The sequence below is a fragment of the Hylobates moloch genome, unplaced genomic scaffold, assembly GCF_009828535.3.
Source record: "Hylobates moloch isolate HMO894 unplaced genomic scaffold, HMol_V3 SCAFFOLD_10, whole genome shotgun sequence".
NCBI classification, from domain to species: domain Eukaryota; kingdom Metazoa; phylum Chordata; class Mammalia; order Primates; family Hylobatidae; genus Hylobates; species Hylobates moloch.
Window position 1 is genome coordinate 17,139,294 of NW_026652285.1, and position 19,649 is coordinate 17,158,942.

Consider the following 19,649-nt stretch of genomic DNA (forward strand, 5'->3'; position numbering starts at 1 on the left):
GTCTCACAGTGAGGAGGAGGAGGGCCTGGGATTTGAACCCAAGGGTCTGAGGCCAGGGCCAACTGCCTTAAGATGGGTGCTGAGAAGTGTCAGGGCAGGGCAGCTGGTATCGAGGTGCCCCATGGGAGTAAGGGGACGCCTTCCGGGCGGATGCCGGGCTGGGGCGATCTGTATCCGGAGCCCCTTGGAATAAAGCGCGTTGACCGCCGAGGCTGCCCTCGCTCCTGCCACAACCCGCCGGCCCCGCCCTCCGCCGCCACACTTCCGGCGGGGCTGCGACCACAGAGGGGCGCGGGCGAGCGGGCGGCCGGCCGCTGGGGGTGGCGGGATAGGCTGGGCGCGGCCGGCGCTGCGGACCCGCTGCTGCTGTCCGGCTCTGTGCGGTCCCGAGGGCCCTCCGTGCCGCCGGCGCCATGGGCAATTGCCACACGGTGGGGCCCAACGAGGCGCTGGTGGTTTCAGGTGAGGGGGCGGCGAGGAAGGTGGGCGCTGTGGAGGGTACTCGAGGTGGGTGCAGGGCTGGGGAGTGCACGGGGAAGAGCTGGGCCTGAGTCCACCGCGCGGCGCAGGGCGCTGGCCGCCGGGCCGCACCTGAGGCCCCTTCCGAGAGAGATCCCCTTGTGCTCACGCTTTCCTTGCTGCGCACCCTCGGGCACCCACCAGGGGCTCCCCCTCCCGCCGCGTGTTTTCCTGTGTTTATTTGCTTCTCCTCCCCCTCCCCCTCCCTAGGCGGGCCTCCCCGCCGCTCTACCGTGAGGTTGGGGGTCCCGAACTGAAGCCGCGGGGTTCCAGGAGGGAGGGAACTGGTGGTGCCAGGAACGCAGAGGTTTGGCTGGATTCCAGCGCCCGGGATTGGGAGCGGGTCGCGCAGCCCTGGAGGGCAGGTGCCTGTATGGGGAGGGGCCCTGAAACAGAGGTCCTTTCTCGGCACAGTCAGACCCGTTAATTCCAAGCAGGCTGGGGCTTGTTGGGGATTACCGGCACTGCCCGCCCAGGAGACGCGGGTGCGGTCTCTGCAGGTTGGGAAACCCGGTTCTGGGCCGTGCAGCTCGGGGTTGCAAAATGCTGCAAGTTCCAGAATTTCTGTCTAGGTGGGGCATGGGGACTGCGGTACTGGGGAAAAGGAGCTGCTATTGAGATTTTATATTTGGGGTGCTTTGAGAAGCGGCGGACACCTTGCAAGCCACCGGGTTGTGCAGCTCCTTGCTCTCAGGAGCTGGGGGAGGGGGGTCCTGGTGCCTGACAGCTTGGAGGCCTGGAGCTGGAGGAATTTCTCTTGTCTATCTTCCCACTATCAGTGCTGATTTTTTAAGCCTGCGTGCAGATTTGGTAGAACTGGTTACTGAAGAGATAGTAGGGGATAGAAGCCCTGAGCCAGGCCTTACAGCTGCCAACCCTTGGAAAGGGGTGATAAATCCACTGGGAATTTTCATTCCAAAACATGGCTTCAGGCTCACTTTGGATCTCAAAATCAGTCTCTCCACTGGGACATCCCCAGTGTGTGGGAGATAAGTACCCTACCCCCCTGAAGACCAGAAATAGCCTTGGGGACAGAAGGGAGACTCCCAGAGAACACTGAAGGCAGACTTGCTCCTCTATAAGACCTGGACCTGTCTCCCAGTCCCCACCCTTAGAGAAGGCTTTTAGAGACCAGAATCTGCACTGCACTTTGTTTTTCTTGTGGAATTTCGTTCAGGAAGCCCAGACTCTGAGCTGAGAAGACAAAAGCTCCAATTCCATCCTTGTGGAAAGGACTTGGGACTGAGGGGCTTGAAGAGCCCCAGAGATGGGCTGCTCTGTGCCTTCCAGTTACTGAGAACCTGGTCTTCAGAACAGAAGTCAATGCTCTGTTAGCTTCAAAGCTATTTTAGGGGTGGGAAGAGGAGGTCATGCTGAGAACTGAGGATGCTCAGGTTGGGGGGGTGGCAGATAATGCCTGGCACAATGATACCTTGGGATTTGAGATGATCAAGCTGAGATCCAGCTCCCTCTTGTGTGTGGATTCCTGAGAGAGCAGAGCAACTGCTCCCACCCCTGCCCCCACCTGTCTGCCTTGCTCCTTGGACCTGGGTCTAAGACCAGAGGCATCTCACCCAGCCTAGTTTCAGAAGGAGGATGCTAATACATCTCATGGTCATCTTTTCCATCCTTTCTTATTATCTAACTTCCCTCCTTCAGTTTGTAACATAAAACCTTTTTTCTGTCTACTTTTGAAAATTTTAAAGGGGAATCCTTTTCATTTGGATGGGGTGGGAGGGGGCGATAAGGGGGGAGAAAAGTATAATTTTATTTTCACTCACCCTAACTGAAATTTAGTGTTTTCTGTGATTATGAATGTTGGCAACAATTCATGATAGTATTAGCAGAAAGTTTCCTACTACACTACAGTTATTTCTGGTACCTTGAAAATCCCAGCACTTTGGGAGGCCAAGACGGGAGGATCAACTGAGGTCAGGAGTTCAAGACCGTTCTGGCTAACATGTTGAAACCCTGTTTCTGTTAAAAATACAAAAAATTAGCCGGGCATAGTGACGCGTGCTTGTAAGCGTCCCAAAAAAAAAGGAAATAATTCATCTGTATTTTGGAATTAAGCTAATAATTAGATTTACCACTAGATCTTACTATTTAATGTATTAATAAAGAACGACATTACTGTATTGCACATTTGGTTGTTTTAAATTTTGATAACTTTCAATATAATTTCTTTCTGATGTATTTATTTTATGAATTTATAAGTATTCTTGGCCAGACTAATGCCTGTAATTCCAGCAATTTGAGAGGCTGAGGCAGATGGATCACTCGAGGCCAGGAGTTTGAGACCAGCTTGGGCAACATGGCAAAACTCTGTCTCTACCAAAAAAAAAAAAAATTAGCCAGGAGTGGTGGCACATACCTGTGGTCCCAGCTACTCCGGAGGCTGAGGTGGGAGGATCGCTTGAGCCCAGGAGGCAGAGGATGCATTGAGCCAAGATCACACCATTGCACTCCAACCTGGGCAACAGAGTGAGACCCTATTTCAATAAATAAATAAATAAATAATAAACCAATATTCTTGAGGAGGGCTCCTTAGGCATTGCTGGATTGCTAAAGGGGTATGTGGTTCAAAAAAGATTAAACCCCCTAGTAGGATATGGACTTTTTTTTTTTTCTTTGAGACACAGTCTTGCTCTGTCACCCAGGCTACTAGAGTGCAGTAGCATGATTACAGCTCACTGCAGCCTCGACCTCCTAGGCTCAAGCAGTACTCCCACCTCAGCCTCCCAAGTAGCTGAGACTATAAGTGGATGCTACCATACTCAGTATTTAAAAAAAACAAAAAACAAAACAAAAAAAAACAAGGTCTTGCTCTGTTGCCCAGGCTGGAGTGCAGTGGTGTGACTTCAGCTCACTGCAGCCTCCACCTACCAGGTTCAAGCCATTCTCATGCCTCAGCCTCCCAAGTAGCTGGGATTACAGTCATGAGCCATCATGCCCAGCCAGGATATGGACTTCTTGACTAGTAGGAAGAAGGTGGGCTGGACACGGTGGCTCACACCTGTAATCCCAGCACTTTAGGAGACCAAGGTGGGAGGATAACTTGAGGCCCAGAGTTTGAGACCAGCTTGTGCAACATAGTCATGTAACAGGACGAGCTGCAGACAAAACTTCTCAGATACTGAGTTGTAGAAGGAGGGCTTTATTCAGCTGGGAGCATCGGCAAGCTATGGCCTTAAAATCCGAACTCCTCGAGTGTACAATTTCTGTCCCTTTTAAGGGCTCACAACACTAAAGATTTCACATGAAAGGGTCGTGATTGATAGAGCAGTCTAGGGGATATGTGACAGGGGTTTCATGCACTGGTAGTCAGAGTGAAACAGAACAGGGCAGGGAGTTTCACAGTGTTCTTCTATACAATGTCTGGAATCTATGAATAACATCAGTTTCTAAGTTATGAGTTGATTTTTAACTATTAGGTTTAGGCCAGGCAGGCCCAGGCCTTGTTTCGAGCCTGGAACCGGGCTGCCTGTCTTTGATTTCACTTCCTTGTTTTTTTCTTAAAACAGGTATTGAGTATAAAACAATATGAGAGGGTCTCTCTCTTCCCTCAGGGAGACCCTGTCTCTACAAAAACAATTATTTTTAATTAGACAGGCATTGCGGTGTATGGAAGGCTGAGGCTGGAGGATCGCTTGAGCCCGTGAGTTCAAAGCTGCAGTGAGCTGTGATTATACCACTGCATTCAGCCAGGTGACAGAGCACAATACTGTCTCAAAAAAAAAAAAAAGAAGGTGGAGGAAGGCCAGGAAGGGCAGGGGATGCTCCTGAGAGGGCAGAGTGGTGGGCTGTGTCCTGGGGAATGGCTAAGGGAATGGAACAGAGGTTATCGTAGGGTATTTTGTGGTTCTTCAGCTTAATTGTGGAAAGGGAAAGTAAGTTGGGTTAGAAAGAGTAGAGTGAGGTACAGTTAGGAGAAACTTCCAGGTCTTGAGACGAGTAAGAGTTAGGGAAATCAAGGAAGAGGCACCTAACTGGCCTCTTGGGAGGGGTGCTCAGGCTGAGTGACCAGGAAGCTGGCAGGAAGTTGCCTTCCAGGGGAGGATGCTGGTAGGGGCGGGCAATCTGGCAGTTTCAGCTTCCTGTTGTTGCTACCCTTGGGAACCTGGCAATGTTGCCCTTGGCCAAGGCCCAGCTTGAGCTGTGGCAGCCTGCTCCCCAAGCCAAAGAAAAAGGTAAAGGGTGGGCTGGGTGCGGTGGCTCATGCCTGTAATCCCAGCACTTTGGGCGCCTGAGGCAGGCAGATCACCTGAGGTCAGGAGTTCGAGACCAGCCTGGCCAACATGGTGAAACCCCATCTCTACTAAAAATTTAAAAATTAGCCAGACGTGGTGGTGGTTGCCTGTAATCCCAGCTACTTGGGAGGCTGAGGCAGGAGAATCGCTTGAACCTGGGAGGCGGAGGTTGCATTGAGCTGACATTGTGCCACTGCACTCCAACCTGGGCAACAGAACAAGACTCTGTCTCAAAAAAAAAAAAAAAAGATAAAGAGTGGCCATCTAGGGCCGGGTGTGGTGGCTCGCGCCTGTAATCCCAGCACTTTGGGAGGCCAAGGCAGGCAGATCACAAGGTCAGGGGATCGAGATCATCCTGGCTGACAAGGTGAAACCCAGCTCTACTAAAAATACAAAAAAAAAGCTGGGCGTGGTGGCGGGCGCCTGTAGTCCCAGCTGCTCGGGAGGCTGAGGCAGGAGAATGGTGTGAACCCAGGAGGTGGAGTTTGCGCCAGTGCACTCCAGCCTGGGCGTCACATCGAGACTCTATCTCAAAAAAAAAAAAAGAGTGGCCATCTACCCTCTCCATCCCCCACCCCACTCCCTCATCCTACCCTCACCACTACCACCTTCCCACTGCACATTGAGAAGTCCCCTGGGGCTAGCCCAAGGCAGCCATGCCCCAGCCCCCACCAGGCCAGAAGATGTAGAATAAGCTGTGATTTTTGGTCCCCTTCCAGTTTCACTTGATCCTGAAATGATTTGGGTTTCAGATTGAGTACTTGTCCTCAGAGGCCTCCCTACCCCACTTCCCAGGTCAGAGAAGCCTGGAATGCCTTACCTTGAACAGCAGCCCTGTTAACAGGTAGTTCTACCCCAGAGAAACAGAGACCCAGGACCCCCTCTTACTGTTCCCTGCCCACACTGCTCCTTGATCCCTGGACCTCTGGCTCTGCTACTAGAACTTCATGCATGGCAGCAGACCCAGAAAACTGGGTTACCCACCTGGTAAGCAGTATTAGATGCCAGCTCTCCAACCTTTCAAGCCCTCCCCACTGGGGGTGAAGTGGAGCAGGTCTTTATTTCTTTGCCTCCACCCACCAAAAATTTGTCCCCAGTTTCCTGTTCTCTCCATTGTGTCTGTTTCTATTATTGTCCTCACCACCCACCCAAACCTAGACTCTACAGCTGCACTGTCCGATGTGGACAGGAGCCACAGGTGGCCATTTAAATTAATTAAAAAATTCAGGGCCGGGCGTGGTGGCTCACGCTTGTAATCCCAGCACTTTGTGAGGCCGAGGCGGGTGGATCACGAGGTCAGGAGATCGAGACCACGGTGAAGCCCTGTCTCTACTAAAAATACAAAAAATTAGCCGGGCATGGTGGCGGGCGCCTGTAGTCCCAGCTACTCGGAGAGGCTGAGGCAGGAGAATGGCGTGAACCCGGGAGGTGGAGCCTGCAGTGAGCCGAGATCGCACCACTGCACTCCAGCCTGGGCAACAGAGCGAGACTCTGTCTCAAAAAAAAAAAAAAAAAAAAAAAATTCAGTTCCCCAGTCATACCAGCCTCATTTGAAGTGCACAACAGTCATGTGTTGCTAGAGGCTGCTGTACTGCACAGCATAAACACAGAAGAAGATAGAGAACATTCCTACCCTCACAGAAAGTTGCCATGGATAAGACTGCTCTAGAAGTTGTCTGCCAGTATCAGCCACCATGCCTTGCCTGGATTACTGCAAGAGACCAGTCTCCCTGATCCCAGTGTCTTCCTCCTCGTGCAAAGTGGTGTGTGTTTCTCAAGGGTAACCTTGCTCCCTGTCACTCACATACACAGCTTCTTGGCCTGACACACAAGACACTGTGTGATCTGCCCTCTGCCCCTCCACTTGCCTTGTTCCCTGCCGTGAGTCCTCAGAGACACTAACCCAGCTGCATGAAACTCCCCCAGACCCTTGACCCTGGGAGTCAGACAACCTTTTGAGGTTCTTTGAAGCTTTCATGAAAACCTAACTTTGTGAACATGGAAATGATAATGCTCGGCCAGGTGCGTCGGCTCATGCCTGTAATCCCAGCACTTTGAGAGGCCAACGCATGTGGATCGCATGAGCCCAGGAATTCGAGAACAGCCTGGGCGACATGGTGAAACCTTGTCTCCACAAAAAATACAAAAATTAGCTGGGCGTAGGGGCACACACCTGCGGTTCCAGCTACTCGAGCAGCTAAGGTGGGAGGATCGATTGAGCCCAAGAGGTGGAGGCTGCAGTGAGCCGTGTACTCTAGCAGTGCTGTACTCATGTGCAGTGTACTCTAGCCTGGGCGACAGAATGAGACCTGTCTCAAAAAAAAAAAAAAGAAATGATAACACTCTGGTTTTTCGCAGATCACATATTTCCTTTGAATACTGTTTCCTGTACATTTTTTTTTGCACTGCAAGTTAACTGCCTGTCCAGTTTTATGAAGGTTTCCTTGAACTTGATGAGGAATTTTGGCATTAACAAGAGAGTTCACTACAAGAATCTCAGGAATTGCCGGGCGCGGTGGCTCACGCCTGTAATCCCAGCACTTTGGGAAGCTGAGGCGGGCAGATCACGAGGTCAGGAGATCGAGACCATCCTGGCTAACACGGTGAAACCCCGTCTCTACTAAAAATACAAAAAGTTAGCCAGGCGTGGTGGCGGGCACCTGTAGTCCCAGCTATTTGGGAGGCCGAGGCAGAAGAATCACGTGAACCCAGGAGGCGGAGCTTGCAGTGAGCTGAGATTGCACCACTGCACTCTAGCCTGGGCAACAGAACGAGACTCCTTCTCAAAAAAAAAAAAAAACTTAGGAATTGATTTTTCTCGTTTCTGTATAGGGATCATGTAGAACATGTCTACAGCATGGATCTGGGTTGTGGCTGAATTAGATATTCTGTGTAACTGACACACTGTTTCCAAGAACCACTTCCTTTTTAGGCCTTTTTGCTTTCTCTTCACTTCTCCCATTGGTACCACAAGTTAGCCTTTGTTTTGAGGCCTTGCCTTCCCCACCCGTTCCCACGAGAGGAACAAAGTCATTCTGAATGTTTTGGAAGTAGAGAACCAGCCTCACTGAGATGTGTCTGCCAGGCAGAAGAGCAAACCCCCTTGCCTGGCTGGGAGACTCTTCCTTCCCTCCCAGCCCCCCAGTGTTGCCCCTGTCCGCGTTCCCTCTCTGTCTACACCCACCGTGATAACAGGTGAACTCCAGGGCATACTTGTTTATTGAATGAATTAATTAAAAATGGAAGCTGGACTGGGCGTGGTGGCTCATGCCTGTAATCCCAGCATTTTGGGAGGCTGAGGCAGGTGGATCACAAGGTCAAGAGTTCGAGACCAGCCTGGCCAACATGGTGAAACCCCATCTCTACTAAGAATACAAAAATTAGACGGGCATGGTGGTGCATTCCTATAATCCTAGCTACTTGGGAGGCTGAGGCAGGAGAATTGCTTGAACCTGGGAGGCGGAGGTTGCAGTGAGCCGAGATCACGCCACTGCACTCCAGCCTGGGCAACAGAGCAAAACTCCGTCTCCAGGAAAAAAAAAAAAAAAAAAAAAAGCTGGCCTGGCGAGGTGGCTCACACTTTGGGAGGCCAAGGCAGGCAGATTGCCTAAGGCCAAGAGTTTGAGACCAGCCTGGCCAACATGGTGAAACTCTGTCTATACTAAAAATACAAAAATTAGCCAGGTATGGTGTGGTGGGCACCTGTGATCCCAGCAACTCAGGAGGCTGAGGTAGGAGAATCACTTGAACCCAAGAGGCAGAGGTTGCAGTGAGCCACGACTGCACCACTGCACTCTAGCCTGGGCAACAGAGTGACATTCTGTCTGAAAAAAAAAAAAAAAAAAAGAAGCTTTTTCAGATCACCTCTGCCCATTGTCCTGTTCTGTTCTTCTTTTCTCTGGAAGCACTTACATTCTGAACTATTCGTTGGCTATCCTTCTCTTTATGTAAATTGCCTGTCTACCAAGCTAGATTTTAACTCCCATAAGGGCAGGGAGAACTCTCTCATTTATGTGTAACCTCAGCACGAGGCACCCAACAGTAGGCGTTGTCAAGTATCAGAGCAGGTAAAGGACAAAAGTTGATATCAGTGGGCTGGAGGGTAGACAGACCCAAGAACCGACTGACCTGCGGTGGTTTGCTTTGCTCCCCAGGGGGCTGTTGTGGTTCCGACTATAAACAGTACGTGTTTGGCGGCTGGGCCTGGGCCTGGTGGTGTATCTCCGACACTCAGAGGTAAGCACCTGGGGGCTCTAGGACCTGTCATGGAGTGGGCCACGGAGAGAGGGGCTTCCACCATTGTTCTGCTTCACCCTGAGGGTCAGCTAGAGCATCTACCATTTCCACATTCCATTCTGGCGGTGGAGGGGTGGGGTTGGGGGGGACCTCCTAAGAAGCATGTGAGATGGGTTGCACAGGGGTGCAGGAGACACGCGTCAGGAAGGTCTGTCATGGGCACCCCCTCCTTAGTGGGTGTTCTTTTTTCCACTGGAGGTGGCATTACTTCTGTCCCAGAGAATTCAGGGTCATAACCCTGGCAGAATCTTGATTTCCTGATTATAACTCAAAGTTATTTAAGAAGTCTTTATTATACGCCCAGTTTGGAGTGGGCATATGAAGGGAGGAAAGGCTGGAGGGACCCCATGCATACCCTTCCCTATGCAGGCTCTGGGGTAATCCAGGCAGGGACTACGTGGCAGAGAAGGGACATAGAGTCAAAAGTGGTTCTGTGACAGTGGTAAGTTAGACAGGGAGGGGGACTTAACGAATTAGTGCTGGGGCTGAGCAAGACAGGTCTGGACCTCCTAAATCAGTCTGGAAAGACTTACTAAAGGAAGTGAGATTTCAGCTCCCCATAGGGCCCACCATCCAGCTCTACCTGCTGCTGCCTGCAGAGCCTAGGGCAGGGCCAGACCTGGCCTCTCCTGCCACCCTCACTGCCCACCCGGGAGATGAGGCATGCCAGCTACCTTTCCACGATAGCCCCCTTCCTGATTATGGGAGATGGGGCAGTGGGGAGGGGAGGAGCAGACCCTTCCCAACCAGGACCCAGGCAACAAGGGCAGCAGAACTGTGGGCGTGTTGCAGGGGGGTCGGTCACACCACAGGGGAAATCATGGAGATTCCAGTGGAAACCTCCTCTGCCCCATCCCCCACCCGTCAGCAGCTCACGTCTGCACCAAGCTGCTAGCGCTTGAGGCTCCTGGGAGTCTGAGGGCATCTGCTAGGGTCGGGGGGGAACGGGAAGAATGGCACAATGGATTAATTTCACTGGTTCCCAGTAACCGCTCCACTCTCCCACCTCTCCCCTCACTTTACACGGCCGGAGGTGAGCAATGCTGGGGACTCTTCTGGTCCAAGGCTCAAAGTGTCAGAGTAATCAGTAGTGGCCACAGCCTCCACTCGAGAGGATCCTGGCCGCACCTGAGTGGGCCAGTGGCCTGTCAGAAGCCGTGGGGAGCCCTCTCCAGACATACTGCCACCCCACACGCTGTGCATTCCCAGCACAACAGAGTATCTTGTCCAGACACCTGTCCTGCATGGGCAGCCACTGCTAGGCCAATTCCCCTGCAGTCCTTTCTCTGGATTCTTGGTCCCCTGCTCTCCCTTCTTGCTCCAGGGAGCAGAGCCAGGACAGAAGGGCCGAGCCTTTCTGACAGCAAGTTTGGAAGTTAGAGGTGAAGGGCCTTGTATCTCTTCCCAGGACACTGACCTCACACCCAGGCTCTACATCCTCCCTCTGGTCTCACTTGCTGGGTAGTCTGAGCCAGTAATCCTTCCCTTTCTTACCCCTTTTCTGGGGGGCAGTCTCTTCCCCAGTCTCTAGCCTGCTTGGGGGACAGCTCCACAGCCTGGGGCCTTTATTTCCCTAGGCTGGCAGGAGCCTCTCAGGTCAGAGTAGAGGCTTCTAACTCAGCCTGAATACTCAGCCTCCCTCTCAAGGTCCTTTCTGCAGCTGTCTATATGTCACGTGCCCTTGGGGTCAGCCATTCTTCTTCCAGGCTCAGTGACCCCTCCTGCTGCACTTTGCTGCCACATCCTATACTATCCCGAGGCCCTGATATGGGCAGCTCTCTCCCTCTTACCTGAGCAATTCTTCCACCTTTGGCATCTGAGCTGCAGCCTCCCTTCTTCCCTCCCCACTACCCTTCCTCCCTCCCTCTCTCTCCCCTATTTCCCTCTCTCCTTCCCCAGAAGAGAATTGGTGGGTTCCTGTCTGAGCCATGTCAAGAATCCTCTCAGGCCCAAGGATGCTAGTGTTAGGGGCTGGAATGAAGGCAACTTTTGCATGCCTGCATGGCCAGTGCCCCAGGGCTGGCACTGTGGGGATGGCCCCTCCTGGGATTGAGATGGGGGCTGCACATCGACTGCTGCTCCTTATCACCCCCTCCACCTGCTTCTGCCCCTTCACCCTCGGCCTCTGCCCTCTCTTCCTTCCTCTGATTTAGGGAAACCTTCCACACTGTCCACAGCCTGACCTCTCCCTGGACAACCACCCTGCACACACACTGCCTAGGGAGGCCCAGCCAGGATGGGCCAGGGAGCTTTGAGGCACCTTGTTTTCTTTGCCAATAATCTCTCTGCCCCTGGCCAACTTTGGAAATTCCCAATTAAATGTTTCCCTTATCTCCCGGTTGTCCCTGAGTATTCTGGCAGGAGCACACTTTCTCCCCCAGCCTTCCTTGGCCCTCCACATCAGAACATTTGGGCTTTTCGGGCCCCGCCTTGCCTTGGTGATAGATAGTGCAGACCTGGCGGATTCAGTATTTGCTAAGGCTCAGGAGTCCCCAGAATAGCCTCCCACTCCCGATTTCTGGAAACACAGGTTTACCTGTGTGAAGATGGGGGGCTAAGGCTCAGTCTCCCAGATTGCGACAGGATCCCTGGGAAAGTGAGGTGGCGGGCAACCCAGGTGTCCTGTGCACAAGCCTCCTGACCTCAGGCCGCAGGCCCAGGGTGGCAGCAGGCATCTTCCCCAGCGCAGCAGGCCCTCACTAAAAGGGTTTGGGGGCTAGAGAAGAGACCCAGAGGCCTCCGATCAGCACAGGGGGTCTCTGCTCTCCTGCAGCCCTCGGCTGAGCTGGCAGTTGGGGGGTTGGATTACTGATAGCATGCCCCCCGCGTCAGGCATCGGTGCTTGTCTGGTAACTACTGTGTGTGTTTGCTGTGTCCCCTCCTCCCCTTCCTGTCCCTACCTCTCCCCACCCCCTGGCTGCTCCTCAGACTGTCTCTGGAGGTTATGACCATCCTGTGTCGCTGTGAGAATATTGAGACGTCGGAGGGGGTTCCACTATTCGTAACAGGGGTTGCACAGGTAATAACCCACCTGCTTCCTCCTCCGTGTCTAACCTTCTCTCTTCCTGCCCTGCGGGGCCTGGCAGACAGGAGCCGATGGACTCCCCTCCTGAGACCGTGCCTTCCTCCCTCTCCTCTTTTCTCTCCTCCACTGCTCTGGGTGCCAGGATGGATCCCTGTAGATCCCTAGGTCCCTTGCCCTTGCCTATTGGATTGCAAGTAGGGAAACAGCGAGGGATTCTGGAAGCTCTGCCAAGTCTGCCAGTGAGTGTCCCTGGATGCCAGGCCTTCGTTACCATGCAGCCATAGCTGGCGAAATCTATTCTTGGGCTTGGGTGTTAATTGGCTCCAAATGCTTACTCTGTCATGTGTGGGTTCCCCTCTTCATTGCTTCATTCACCAGCTCTCTACTGAGTACCTTCTCAGTTTGAGGCATGTGGACTGCAGGAGCGAACAACAAAAAGGCGCTGCCCCTTCAGAGCCTGTGTGCCAGCGGGTTCCCAGGCTGGAAGAGGCCTGAACCGCATCTTTCTCACCCCCTCCCTCTGCATTCAATTGCCCTTCAGCCTCTGCTTAGGCAAAAACACTACACCACCACTCCCTTCTTCACCCTTCCTGCCATCTCTAATGGGGAAGGGGACCATCCCCATCCCCTTAGCCCTTGTAGCCATGGGAGGTGCAGAGGCCTGAGAGGCTCAGAGCACCTTGTGTGGAAGGGGTAGGGTCCAGGCCTCCCTCAATACCCCATTTGATGCAGTCCTCTCCCCTTCCACACCCACACCTACACTTGAAACACCTGCAAAGCCCAGATCCCTTTTAAAGTGGGTGACTGTGGACCCTGGGGGAGTCAGATTACGTGGCCAGAACAACTCTTTCCAGGGTTAACACTCCTTGGCCAAGAAGCTCTAGTGTGACCTCAGTCTAAATTCCCCATGTGACCCACCTGGGCCTAATACCAGACGTGGGTTTCAAGTCAAAGGCTGCAGCCACCAGGTAGGGCTTCTCTGGCAAGGGGCAGGTACAGAATCACTTCCATCTTAGCCCAGCAGTGGGCATACTCCAGGATGCCAGGCAATCAGGCAGAGCTTTCCAAGCAGCTTCCTGGGGCACCCTGGGGTGCTGGGTAGACCAAGGAATGGGCAAGGGCCCCTGCGGGAGGCTCAGTTGACATCCACGGATGGCCTGCATGGCAGGGCCAGGAGGACTAGCACTGACTTGCTATCCCAGAACATACACACAGCTACACCTGGATTCTTCCCCGACCAACAGCCCCTGACCACCCACAGCCACTTCTTTCTACTTCCTTTTCCTCACAATTCCAGCCAGGCTGACTTGAGCAGAGGGTGTGTGCACATATGCAGCCCACTTCCGCTCCTTCCCCTGGGGCCACCTGCACCCACCCTGCCCTCGTGCCCACCTCCTTCTCAGGCACTCCCATCTCAGCCCCATGGAGAGTCCTCCCTCCACCTTCCTCACCAGGACCCAGCCGGAGCAGTGAGGTACTGGCCTCTTTCCCAACACCACCAGGCCCTGCGCCCCCAGACCCATGCCCCTGTTTTGCATTTCTTGGCAGGATTTCCCTAGAGATTATGACGTTGCAGCCCCGCTGCGAGGACGTAGAGACGGCCGAGGGGGTAGCTTTAACTGTGACGGGTGTCGCCCAGGTATAGTAACTCAGCAGCCCTGCGCATGTCCGTTGAGCTGCCTGGTCCCGTACTCGGGTTTGGGGGGAGGAGGCGAGGACAGCAGCCAGGGGCAGTCTCTCTCCAGCGCCCCAGCCCCCGCAAGTCCCACAAGAGAGGGCCAGTCAGGTCGTCGCCACTGGAACGTGCTCACCGGGCCCTTCTGGCCACCCGGCAGGACTAACAGACACCCCTTCTCTCCTCAGCGGGCCCACGAGGGACAGAACCAGTGCTGAGGGCTCCTGGCTCACTAACCCCACCCCCATTCTTTGCAGGTGCTGGAAATGTCAAGCCCCAGAATCCAGGCCTTCCTTGTTCCCTGGGTATGGGGTGGGAGGGGTGGGGCCCAGAGGGAGAGGCCATGTGAGGCAGAGGAGCTCTGGACTCTGGGAGTCGGAGGCTGCGTCATATTCCCAGCTGGGGGCCTAGGTGAGGGCTTCCTGCCCCGATCCACCTCTTGGCTTCACAGGGCAGCGAGGTTCAGCCATGCTGTAGGCCTCGGCGAGGGGTTGGCTGAGTAACTCAAGAAAGAGAGGCACCCTCGGTTGCATCCCCCAACCCTCTCCTGCCCTGTCCAGCTCTTTCCTTCTCTGTCTGTGTCCCTATTGCTCATTCTGCTTGTCATACTCTCTGCCCCTCAGCCTGAGGGTCTCCCACGTGTAGGAAGCCTGCAAGGGAGGAATTAGCTGGTGAGGGGACAATAGGCTGGAGGGGTGGGGAGACAAGCCCCGAATGCCCAGGAGAGGCCGTGGCAGGGCCTGGGGCTGCCAGTGCTGGTGAAGTTTCGCAGTGTGAGAAGCCCTTGTGCTGCTGTCTCCCCACTAGAGGCCTCAGACAGATTCCAGCCCCCCAGGGCCTCCAGGTCTGAAAAAAGGAAAGAAGGAGGCATAGCCACCATCCTGCCTACCTCTGGGTCTGGGGCCTCCATCTGCCTCGCTCCAGCCTGGCTGAAGCGCCTTTGTCATCACTGGCAGGTGAAGATTATGACGGAGAAGGAACTCTTGGCCGTGGCTTGTGAGCAGTTTCTGGGTAAGAATGTGCAGGACATCAAAAACGTCGTCCTGCAGACCCTAGAGGGACATCTGCGCTCCATCCTCGGTGAGGCCCTGTTCAGCCTTTGAGGAGCCTCACGGGCCCCTAAGCCAAGGCAGGGAGGGGTGCAGGGCTGGGCAGGGGGCCTGTTTCACAGGAGTTTCAAGCTAAAACATTTTTCCTCAAATATTTAATTTCAAAACTTCAGGTGACTTGAGTGAAGGGAGGGCAAGAGTGAAAGAGAGGGTGTGAGTGAAGGGGAGGGCGTGAGTGAAGGTGGGCGTGAGTGAGGGGAGGGCGTGAGTGAAGGTGGGTGTGAGCGAGGGGAGGGCGTGAGTGAGGGTGGGATGGAGGCTGTCGGTCTGCTCAGGAACCTAGTGCTGCTTGGGACACTTTTCCTCGTTCAGCCTGGACTGTGCACCAGGAAGCTCAGTGTTAAGTGCTGTTGAGAAGATACCCCAGGAAGACCCAGCTCAGAGTGCAGCACCCCGCATGCACCCCGACCTCTACATGCATGCCTCCTCCCTTCCCCAGCTGGCTGGGTCCCTGGGGAGCCAGCCTCTGATCCCTCTGACCCCAGGGACCCTGACAGTGGAGCAGATTTATCAGGACCGGGACCAGTTTGCCAAGCTGGTGCGGGAGGTGGCAGCCCCTGATGTTGGCCGCATGGGCATTGAGATCCTCAGCTTCACCATCAAGGTACGACGTGATGGGAAGCTGTATCTCCTGGCGTCCATCTGGGAGATGGTGGCTTGGCTAGAGGGGCACCTTTGTGCCTCTGGCTGCTCCTTTGAGCCTCTGATACCCCCTTCCCTCTCCAGGACGTATATGACAAAGTGGACTATCTGAGCTCCCTGGGCAAGACGCAGACTGCCGTGGTGCAGAGAGATGCTGACATTGGCGTGGCCGAGGCTGAACGGGACGCAGGCATCCGGGTGCGTGGGTTCAAGGATGGGAAGCTCAGGGGTGATGGGACCATGATGACTCAGGACCTCTACTCACTCACTCACCTGCCCCTTCTGCCCCTTTTGCCCCCAGGAAGCTGAGTGCAAGAAGGAGATGCTGGATGTGAAGTTCATGGCAGACACCAAGATTGCTGACTCTAAGCGAGCCTTCGAGCTGCAAAAGTCAGCCTTCAGTGAGGAGGTTAACATCAAGGTGAGCAGCCTGAGGGCATCCTGGGTTGGGGCTCAGGGATCAGGACTTGGTGACCAGCCTCTAATGTGCCAGCCACCCTCTTGCCACAGACAGCTGAGGCCCAGTTGGCCTATGAGCTGCAGGGGGCCCGTGAACAGCAGAAGATCCGGCAGGAAGAGATTGAGATTGAGGTTGTGCAGCGCAAGAAACAGATTGCCGTGGAGGCACAGGAGATCCTGCGTACGGACAAGGAGCTCATTGCTACAGTGCGCCGGCCTGCCGAGGCCGAGGCCCACCGCATCCAGCAGATTGCCGAGGGTGAAAAGTGAGAGCCGCCCAGGTGCCGGGGTCAGGGCTTAGTCAGGCTCCTCTGCCTTCAGTGCACTCCCTCTACTCTCCTGACCACAGCTTGGAAGCCACTTCTCCCCCTCCACTGTGTCTTCTTACTCACTGTGAAGTGAGGATAACCCCACGTCCCCTGTGGGACTGCTGTTAAGAAGACTAAATAGAAGGCCAGGCGCGGTGGCTCACGCTTGTAATCCCAGCACTTTGGGAGGCCGAGGCGGGCGGATCCCGAGGTCAGGAGATCGGGACCACGGTGAAACCCCGTGTCTACTAAAAATACAAAAAATTAGCCCGGCGTGGTGGTGGGCGCCTGTAGTCCCAGCTACTCGGAGAGGCTGAGGCAGGCAGGAGAATGGCGTGAACCCGGGAGGCGGAGCTTGCAGTGAGCCGAGATTGTGCCACTGCACTCCAGCCTGGGTGACAGAGCGAGACTCTGTCTCAAAAAAAATAAAAAAATAAAAAAAAGACTAAATAGATAAAGGAGGCTCCAGTGCCTGGTGTAGTGCTTGGGCATAGACAGCATCCTGGTTTGTCTCCTCCCACTTACAGATGGGAGCTGGTGGCCTTTCCCTGGCCAGAGCTGGAAGGTCAGGCCACCCCCGTCCGTTCAAATGTCTCCCACCCCTGACAGCCCCCAGAGCAGAGGGTTTGAAGGTTTGCTGGCCCCCAGGCAAGGCTTGAGAGGACCCTGGTACGTCCCACTGATCCTGCCTGGCCTGGGCTCCCCCAGGGTGAAGCAGGTCCTCTTGGCACAGGCAGAGGCTGAGAAGATCCGCAAAATCGGGGAGGCGGAAGCGGCAGTCATCGAGGCGATGGGCAAGGCGGAGGCTGAGCGGATGAAGCTCAAGGCAGAAGCCTACCAGAAATACGGGGATGCAGCCAAGATGGCCTTGGTGCTGGAGGCCCTGCCCCAGGTGAGGCTTCCACCCAAGCGAGTCCCAGGGTTCAAGTGTCCTTGCTTGACAATCTGGGCAAGTGCCAGAACTTCTCTGGGCCTTAGCAGTAACACAGGGACAGATGGCTAGAAGGGTTAAATGAAGAGCATCCTCAGCAGGGGGCAGGAACCCTACAACAGGCCTAAGCCATCCCTGGCCCACCGGGCCTCTTACCATGGCTCGAGACTAAGGGCTGCCCAGGCTGCTTTGGGGTTGGAGTGAGTTAAGGAAGGGAGGGAGAGATGCTGGACCGGGCTGAGAACAGAGTCAGCACCAACCAGGCTCTCCTCCCACTCTTACCTCCTAGATTGCTGCCAAAATCGCTGCCCCACTTACCAAAGTTGATGAGATTGTGGTCCTCAGTGGAGACAACAGCAAGGTCACATCAGAAGTGAACCGACTGCTGGCTGAGCTGCCTGCCTCTGTGCATGCCCTCACGGGCGTGGACCTGTCTAAGGTATGTGCCTGCCTAGCTGCGGTGGGGTTGCCCGGGCAGCCCATCAGACTGGCCCAGGCAAAGTGGTCCTGGGCCCTGGAGCCAAGGCCTTATAGCATCTCCCATCCTTGCAGATACCCCTGATCAAGAAGGCCACTGGTGTGCAGGTGTGAGGCTCCTGCAGGCCCACTCACTTCAGCAGCCACCCGGCCCTCCCTCCAGCACCTGTTTTAATCCCACAGAACAACGGGAACGTTACTGACTCTGGTGCCTTATCTTGAAGGGACCAGAAGTGCTGCGTGTTCAGGCCATCTCTGGCTGTCTTCCTGTCTCTCCTGTCTGTCCACCTCTTCCTCTTCCTCTCCTTCACCCCACTTTCACTGCCACTTTCATCAGGTTTGTGTCTCATCTCCCTGTGTGACTTTTCCTTTGTCTGTCTTTTTCTCTCCCCCATGCACATCATGTAGATTAAGCTGAAGATGTTTATTACAATCACTCTCTGTGGGGGGTGGCCCCGCTGCTCCTCAGAATCCTGGTGCCTTGAAGTTCTCTGTGCATCTGTCCATCCTCCCTATGGCCCTGGCCAGAGCTCAGCATGGGCAGGGGTTCTGGGTAGGACGGTCACTGTCCTCTCTCCTGGACTGGTCTTCCCAGCCCTAAACCCTGCCCCAGGAAGCCCACAGCCTCACCCGCTGCTGCCCCTCTAGGTCTGGGCAGCCATGACCTGCAGGGCCCAGAGACACTGTCCTTCCCCTCATCCACTCAAGGCCCCGGCCGGCGCTCATACCCTGTCCTTTCTCCCTGACCCCAAGGGCACAGAGGCAAGGCCTCCTGTCTACAGCAGCTTCCTCAGTTTCCTACTGCCTTAGGAGGCCCCTGCTTGTGCTCAGGGAAGGCCTCTTTATGGGCATGTTCCTGCTGGAGCGGTGGGGTTTGGTCCCAACTCTGCTAAGTTTTCTGAGATGAGGGTCTAGCCTGTTGGGGACAGAAAGTGTGTAGACCTTCTTCCTGCTAGGGCTGCACTGTCCTGGGTGTTGGGCCCTTCTGGTGGACAAGGCTGTGCCAATCCTGTACAGAATCGAGTGCTGTAGCCTGGCCAGACCCCAGAGCCCTTGTGCCATCTTTCTTCCTGGCCAGAGTGATGGGGTTTCAGCCATGGGGAAGCAACCCAATCCTCTGTCTCCTTGCTCCAATGGAGGCAGAAGAGCCCAGGACCCAAGCGTCTTGGCAGGGGTGCTGTGAGTGTCCAGTGGTTCCAGCTCCCCACCCTGGCCCTGCCCCAGCCTGTGTAGCTCTTCCTGCATGTGGATGCTGCATGTCTGGTCTGGGGCTTGGATGTTGCACTGCCCCACTGCCTGTCCCTTCTGGTAAAATAAAGATCTCTTAATGCCCACCCCTGCATTGTGTCTTCTGTGAGGAGAGAGACTGCGAACCAAGAACCAACCAGGTCCCCTACCCCTCTGCAGCTTCAAGGCAGCTTTTAGCCCGTTCTTCCCCATTCTAGCCACTGGGGAGCAACAGCACACTGGCCTTGCCCCCAGTTGTGCCTTGGACATGACTGATTTGCTAAGATGCTTAGGCCAAACCCCAGTCCTGGAACACCTGGCTCCATCGCAGGCAGAAGGTAGAGGGGGCTAGCAGGGCGCAGTTGCACACGCCTGTAGCCCCAGCTACTCAGGAGGCTGAGGTGAGAGAATTGCTTGAGCCCAGGAGTTTGAGTCCAGCGTGGGCAACATAGCAAGACTCCATCTCTTTTTTTTTTTCTTTGAGACAGAGTCTCACTCTGTCGCCAGGCTGGAGTGCAGTGGCGTGATCTTGGCTCACTGCAAGCTCCGACTCCCTGGTTCAAGCGATTCTCCTGCCTCAGCCTCCCAAGTAGCTGGGATTACAGGCATGCGCCACTACGCTCAGCTAATTTTTATATTTTTAGTAGAGGGGGTTTCGCCATGTTGGCCAGGATGGTCTCGATCTCCTGACCTTGTGATCCACCCGCCTCTGCCTCCCAAAGTGCTGGGAT

The 19,649-nt window shown here is 54.7% G+C and overlaps 1 protein-coding gene across 4 annotated transcripts; it reads left to right on the forward strand.

Moving 5' to 3' along the window:
* The first annotated feature begins 307 nt into the window (after positions 1-307).
* On the forward strand, positions 308-19,025 carry FLOT2 (flotillin 2). Of its 4 annotated transcripts, none has more exons than XM_032163163.2 (11): positions 308-462; positions 8,924-9,005; positions 11,994-12,084; positions 14,722-14,845; positions 15,360-15,478; positions 15,601-15,714; positions 15,818-15,937; positions 16,027-16,241; positions 16,992-17,175; positions 17,504-17,653; positions 17,767-19,025. In XM_032163163.2, the coding sequence occupies exons 1-11, from the start codon at positions 414-416 to the stop codon at positions 17,803-17,805; spliced, it is 1,287 nt and encodes a 428-aa protein (XP_032019054.1). In that variant the 5' UTR covers positions 308-413; the 3' UTR covers positions 17,806-19,025. The 4 variants fall into 4 exon arrangements, with proteins under 4 accessions (XP_032019054.1, XP_032019053.1, XP_058301963.1 ...); XM_032163162.2 differs by lacking the exon at positions 11,994-12,084 and adding an exon at positions 13,639-13,729; XM_032163164.1 differs by lacking the exons at positions 308-462; positions 8,924-9,005 and adding an exon at positions 13,639-13,729.
* Positions 19,026-19,649: the final 624 nt, after the last annotated feature.

What these genes read in the sequence shown, in the direction of transcription:
- FLOT2 (XM_032163163.2), top strand. Translation starts at nt 414, where the DNA reads ATGGGCAATTGCCACACGGTGGGGCCCAACGAGGCGCTGGTGGTTTCA. An exon ending in TCGTAACAGGGGTTGCACAG is followed by an intron (nt 12,085 to 14,721) that starts GTAATAACCCAC and finishes CATCACTGGCAG; the next exon opens with GTGAAGATTATGACGGAGAA. An exon ending in TCCTCAGCTTCACCATCAAG is followed by an intron (nt 15,479 to 15,600) that starts GTACGACGTGAT and finishes TTCCCTCTCCAG; the next exon opens with GACGTATATGACAAAGTGGA.